Source organism: Benincasa hispida, chromosome 1, assembly GCF_009727055.1.
Source record: "Benincasa hispida cultivar B227 chromosome 1, ASM972705v1, whole genome shotgun sequence".
In the NCBI taxonomy this organism is placed as follows: domain Eukaryota; kingdom Viridiplantae; phylum Streptophyta; class Magnoliopsida; order Cucurbitales; family Cucurbitaceae; genus Benincasa; species Benincasa hispida.
The window spans coordinates 66,637,194-66,643,780 of record NC_052349.1 but is presented as its reverse complement, the minus strand read 5'-3'; the positions used below and the strand labels follow the sequence as shown (position 1 = coordinate 66,643,780).

The following is a 6,587-nucleotide window of genomic DNA, read 5'->3' as shown; positions in this document are numbered from 1 at the left end:
TTGATTGAGTTGAATTGAGTTTAGACCCAATCTAATTATATAATGGATTAATTTCTCCAATCTAAATAATTCTTATTAAATAATAAATTCAATATAATCTACAATAAAAATTTTGGGTCAAATTTATTCGAATTACTCAATCATTATTTAAATTAAAATTATATTTAATTATTTCCAACTAACTCAACCAAAATCGTATAGATTGGATGGATTAGTTTGATTGAGTTTTTTGTGTCATCAGTTTTGTTTTTTTTTTTTTTTTTTTAAAACATCCCTACAATTTTCTATAAGTCGGCTATTAAAACAATAGTTTCCTAAAAAAGAAGGGCCACATTTGTAATTTTAAAAAGAGTGGGGGTCTTTTAGGAAGTTCCTTCGGCCGCACGCCCGCTCATTCACGATTATCCCTCTTTGTATAAGGGGCTAGGGTTTTTCCCTCTTCCTCTTTGCCTTATTTTCGACCGTCTCTCTCGCTCGATTCTTTGCTTGGCAAGTTTCTGATCACGTCGGTATGTAGCTTTCTTGTGCTTTCCGATGTTTTCATCTGCTTTGAACATCCTTTTCTTTTCCCCGACTCAATATAATCTCTTTTAGCTTATCAGGACTGCGTTCTTATTGTGATTTCGATTGGAACGATCTGAGTTTTATTTAGCAAGGTGTTTTTCATGTCATTCAATTCGATACCTTCTATTTGCTATGATCCGATTGTTTTTAGTAGCTTGTTGACCTCTCAATTTCGGCATCTTTTTCTCTCATATGATGTAAATTTTTAGGAATTAATGATTCTATCTTAGTTCTTAAAGTAAGAAGCAAAACACTAAAACTAAGAATTGAAAATATTGCTGGACGGGTCGAAATATTACCCTTTTGTATATGATGATTCGTCTTAGGGTTTGAATTCTAGGTTGAAATTAATCATGATCATGAGAGATGATTTCCCAGCTCGAAATTTTTTATTGAATATTCAAATTGCGAGATGGTTCTTTGCAGCCCGTGTTAGAAAAACCTTATTTCCTTTCTGTGGCTGGCCTGCATCTTTTGTTCAAGACCACTTTTATCATAATCACTCCTTCACTTCATGTAGTGAATCTTGATGATTTTGTATTTATGATTTTGATATATGTGATGGTTGGAATATTATCAGAGTTACTCTGGTCTGCGCCTTTGAGTTGTGGTAGCTAGGCATTGAGGTGAGGGTAACAATTCTTTTACACCTGTTAATTTCATTAGTTTTAGGGAAAAAGATATCTCATTGAAGCAACCAATCACCCTTTCCTTCTTCAAATTGCACAAATCTTGAATATCGACCATCCAAATTAGTAACGGACTAATCAAATGCCCAAGGTGCACTAAGGCGCAATGGCCCTCTGGAGCCTATGCGCAAGACGCACAGAAAGGCGAGGGCTTTTTCTTGTGAAGCGTATTATATATAAAAATATTACATTACAAAAAGAAAGCATATTTGAAGTGGAAATATGGAAAAGAAAAAAAAAAAGAGACCCCAAACACAAGAAATTTTGCATTTAGGCTTAGTAAACTTGATTCTTTGAGTTAATAAAGAATGAAAACCCATAAATATTACTATTTCAAAAAAATAATAATAAAAAAGCCTCAAGGCCCCGGGCTTTGAGCTTATTTTGTGAGCCTCACCTTGGAAAAGGCGAGGTGCTAGATCTGCGCCTTGGGACTAGGCGCGTGCCTGAGAGGGCTTTTTAAAACATTGGGACTAATATTTGTGGGAGTTGTCAGACCATTGTTGCAACATCACACAAGACTTGGAAAAGAGGAGAAGTGATACCTTGTCTGTTACTCCAAGGAAAATCTTGTCGAAGGGCCTAATGGTTTTTCCATCTTCAAATTGCTCTAATCATGAATGTCAATTATCCAAACTAGCAATAGACTAATACATGTTGGAATTGTCAGTCAATTATAGCAATATCTCGCAAGGCTTAGAAAAAAGGATAAGTGATACCTTGGTAGTAGTTACCCCAATGTTTAGAAAACAATAAGCATCCAAATAAATAGATGATCAGATCAATAAACAGGGAAAGAAAGAAAGATACTGTGGGTTGCTTTTGGTAGTTGATGTAAAATATTAGAGTTGCTTGATTAGAAATAAGTGGGGATGAGAGATGAATTTGTTTAGTTCCAGAATAAATTTGTTGAATTTCTAATAATGCTTTTGGACCAACTCTACTTTCTTAGTATACAAAAGAAAGGGCAACTTAGGGTTTGAATCTTGTCCTTTTATGTCGATTCTAACTGGCTTTTGCCTCACATTCTCTTTAATAAATGTGAGGAAACACTGTTTCTGAAGCACTTGTCTATTCATTTCTGGTATTCTGTTAGGTTAATATCAGATTTACTGTGAAGTAGATTTGTTGTGATTTTTTTTATCTGTGTTGTCCGGGGTCTCCTGTTTTTGTGGGTTTAGGTTCCTCAGATCAGCTGGAATATCATGTTCCACCAATATTGATGCATTAGACGTTCTCTTCCCCATCAGTTGAAAAAGTTTAATGTTTCTATCAGATGGAGTTTGTTGGTTTAAGATTCTCTCTCTCTCTCTCTTTTGTTTTAATAAATTCTTTTATGATTATAAGTGTGTTTTCTTTTTCCCTTTCTGATTTGGGAAGATATTGATTTTATGAGACATTGTCTTTAGTTATTGAAATGGTTTTACTAGTTGTTTATTCGTTTGCTTCATCTCATCCTTGTGCCATTGTGGTGGGCGCTTGGGGATTGACTGCAATTTTTAGCATACAGGGAAAAAGTGGCTTTTCTATTACTGACTGCATGCAAGTGTGAATATGTGGCTTGTCTGTTCTTCTCTTTGGACGTTTGGTGCAATTGTCTTGTAATTTGTCTGCTTTTGTTCTGTTTGTTTAACTAGATGCAAGCTATATATATAGTCAAGACTATGGTTTGTATAAACCAATTCCTAATTATATCAATTGTAGGAAGTTGGAGTTTTTCCTTTTGTCTATATAATGGTGCGAATTGCGGTCTATGAGGGTGTAATGACTCTGTTTGGTGCATTTGCAATTACTAATATTGTGTTCCAAATGTAACACAGAACAGTAAACATGCCGAAGAACAAGGGAAAGGGAGGAAAGAACAGGAAAAGAGGAAAGAATGAAGCAGATGATGAGAAGCGTGAGCTTGTTTTCAAGGAAGATGGTCAGGAGTATGCCCAAGTTCTCAGAATGTTAGGGAATGGTCGGTGTGAGGCGATGTGCATCGATGGGACTAAGCGTCTTTGTCATATTCGTGGGAAGATGCACAAAAAAGTCTGGATTGCAGCTGGTGATATAATACTTGTGGGGCTTCGTGACTACCAAGATGACAAAGCTGATGTTATCCTCAAGTATATGCCTGATGAAGCAAGGCTGTTGAAGGCATATGGTGAACTTCCTGAGAGCACACGTCTCAATGAGGGTATTGCTGGCGGTATCGATGATGAGGATGATGGTGGTGCTGATGATTATCTCGAGTTTGAGGATGAGGATATCGACAAGATTTAGATTTTCAAGTAACTATTACTTTGGAAGTTTAGAGTTGTGTTTGTGTGGATGATTGGTTATATGGATTTGCTCCACTGTTGTTGTACCTTTTACTCTTCTATTCTGTTGGAGAATTGGTATTTATTGCATAAAATCTGGTATTGATATATACACACATAAATGCGTAATTAAATTTACCTTCCATTTTTGGCAAATGGGGTTCTCGAGTTTCTTCGCGAATGTTGTGTTCGTGAAGTGCAAGTTTTTGGCGTAACTATTTTGAAAAACGCCATCGAATTGGAATAAATACTCCTCAAAAAAGTTCTCAAAACTAGTTGCAAATTTGGTCTACAATTCAGTGAGATCAATAGGAAATCGGTAAATTTGGTCTACAATTCCTTTTGCATCGACTACGTGGTCTGAGGTACCAATCTTTTTTTATTTTTGAACAATGTCAAATTAGACTATTATTATTGATACCATGATTAAATTTGGATATAACTGAATTTGTTACACTGATTGCTCATTAACTTATTTAAAATAACATTTCAATTTCCTCTTGCCTGCAAAATAATTTTAATTCTATCCTACCTTTTTATTTATTTATTTAATCTTCTTCACGTTTATTCTGTTATATGAAGGAAAGTTGTATTGATTCGTTTTTCAAAATATTTTTCTTGAACTTTGATCAGATAATGTGGATCTAATAAAAGTACTTGCCATTAAACATATAACAAATTAAATATTGAAAATTGATATTAAAAAATCTTAATAATATGCCTACTTGGGTCATTATAGTTAATTGGTGAGAATTTAGATTATTAATTTTCCAAATAACATAATATGTTTTTTTTTTAACTTAAAATTAAAATTTACTAAATACTATTTTTATTCAAATCACAATTGATTTTTTTATAAATTGTCATAATTATTTTAGAAACTACAACAATTTATTTTAAATGAAGACCAATGCACACTCTTTATTGAGAATTTGGATAGAACTCAACAAAATTTAGACTATATTACTCAAAAAAGTTCTAATTAAATAGGAATATTCTAAAACAAATTGTAATTCTTAAATAACAGATTATAATAAAGTGGGAATATTCTTAAACAATTTATAATTTTGAAATAACAAATTATAATAAAATAGGAATATTCTAAAACCAGTATAATTTTTAAATTTAAGAGTCGGAGGGCTAATTTTCTGTATGCATTTTAAAATTTAATCTATATGTAAAAAGGAAATTTTTGTACGACTGACCCAATTCTAGAAGCGTTAGTGCGGAATGACTCAATCCTAAAAACCAATGAAAACTAATATTTTGTTTACGTGACATAACACACTCTACTGCTTGGAACTCCATCTTGTCTCTCTTATCGCAAAATAATTAGAGCGTTAACACAATCTTTATTTGCATCACAATTTTTTTAAAAGGAAAATCCCTCCGTTTGCCAATCATGGGTGTACAACCATCGCAGATTATAGTGAAACATGGTAGCAATTTTAAAGCTAATCGCTATTTCTAAAATATCCATGCTTTCCAATTGGAAAGGTCGTTAGGTGTTTGAGCTTTGAAACGGTACCTCACATGCTTAGGTGGACGTTAACATGTATCAAAACATGTATATGTAGAACCTATATTTCTGGTCAGACATATAGAGAATGGAAGAACCCACACGTGGAAAGAGTAATCCTTCCACCAAAAAGAGTCACTAGTGTTGATAGTCGATGGATCAATAAGATTCTGTTAGGGTTGATACCTTAAATCTCGTGGTCTTGTAGTTTGTAATTGTATTTGACAAACTTTTTATTTATCTAATAAAATAAGAGGTTTTTTATTTGACATTTAGGTGCATTAACTCACAAAAACCAATAAACTAAGATCCAGAGTTATTTTCTGTAACTTAAACATATATGTGGAGACATACAGGTGGATCATGTTTAAGTGATAACTTAAACGGTCTGTAGTAGATGAATAAGATTGAGTACCTTATCCTAATGACACTACGAATACAACCTGCTCTGTAGTTGTTATAATTGTTGTAAAGGGTTATAAATGATATGATCCCAATCATTCATGTGGAGACATGTGAGCGGGAATATTCATTAAAAAGAGTTTGTATAAGACCGGACCATGAAATGAATAGTCTCTCTGTATAACATCGTTGCTAGAAGAGACTTACATTTCATCAGGATGATCATAGGTGACTTGACCTGAATCCTGAGTGACTTGTGAACTCTTATCTATGAAGGCAGTCTTTTGATTCGTATGGGTGAGAGTGGCCAGTTTCGCCAACTCAATATGCTTATCATTTTGGGAATTCGTCTAATTGGAGAGCTGGGAACGTAACTCCACAAGAAGGAATTTACTCCTACTCTATAGTTAGAGTAAGTAAATAAGTTGCTCCCTTAAAGACTGATTTTGGGGCTTGAATAATGTGTTGTCACACCTTCTCCTGGTCCGAGGGTTCGATTATAGTTGGACTATAACTTATTGTTCATTAAAGGGATCAGTGGTACTTAAAGAGTTAGGTGTAACTGCACGGGCAAAATGGTAATTTTGGCCTAACTGTACTTATGAGCAATTTGTGAAGGGTCAACACACTGTTGATTAGTTATATCTAATGAACACAAAAATATATCTGTAGTGTAGAGAGTTCAGTTGTCGGTCTTTAGTGAAGTGACTGACAATTAATGGAAGTCGATTAATTTAAAAGCTTAATTAATTAATCAAGTACCATTGAAGCTTCACGTTATAAGTCCATAAGGTCCTTTCGTTAGCTCAATTGGGATTAATGAGAATCGAATTAATTTGAATTGTTCAAATTAATAAAGGGAAATAATTATATAAGATATAATTAATATAAAATATAATAATGTATATGATATTTTATAATATAAACTTTTATTTGAGAGAAAATAAATATCTCAATATGGTTCAAATATTAATATGATTATGATTCATATAAAAACTATATGTTAAAATTAAGATGAATTTGATTCATATTAAATACTATAGGTTAGATGAAAGAATATTAAACTATAGGTTACATTATATGTGTTATATCATAAACTATAGGTTA

The 6,587-nt window shown here is 33.0% G+C and overlaps 1 protein-coding gene across 2 annotated transcripts; it reads left to right on the top strand.

Moving 5' to 3' along the window:
* The first annotated feature begins 351 nt into the window (after positions 1-351).
* On the top strand, positions 352-3,702 carry LOC120088732 (eukaryotic translation initiation factor 1A). 2 transcript variants are annotated; one of them, XM_039046168.1, is made up of 2 exons: positions 352-509; positions 3,074-3,702. In XM_039046168.1, the coding sequence occupies exon 2, from the start codon at positions 3,084-3,086 to the stop codon at positions 3,519-3,521; it is 438 nt and encodes a 145-aa protein (XP_038902096.1). In that variant the 5' UTR covers positions 352-509; positions 3,074-3,083; the 3' UTR covers positions 3,522-3,702. The 2 variants fall into 2 exon arrangements, with proteins under 2 accessions (XP_038902096.1, XP_038902102.1); XM_039046174.1 differs by having other exon boundaries at positions 369-509; positions 3,079-3,702.
* The last annotated feature ends 2,885 nt before the right edge of the window (positions 3,703-6,587 follow it).

Coding starts and splice junctions, on each gene's coding strand:
- LOC120088732 (XM_039046168.1), top strand. CDS start 3,084: ATGCCGAAGAACAAGGGAAAGGGAGGAAAGAACAGGAAAAGAGGAAAG.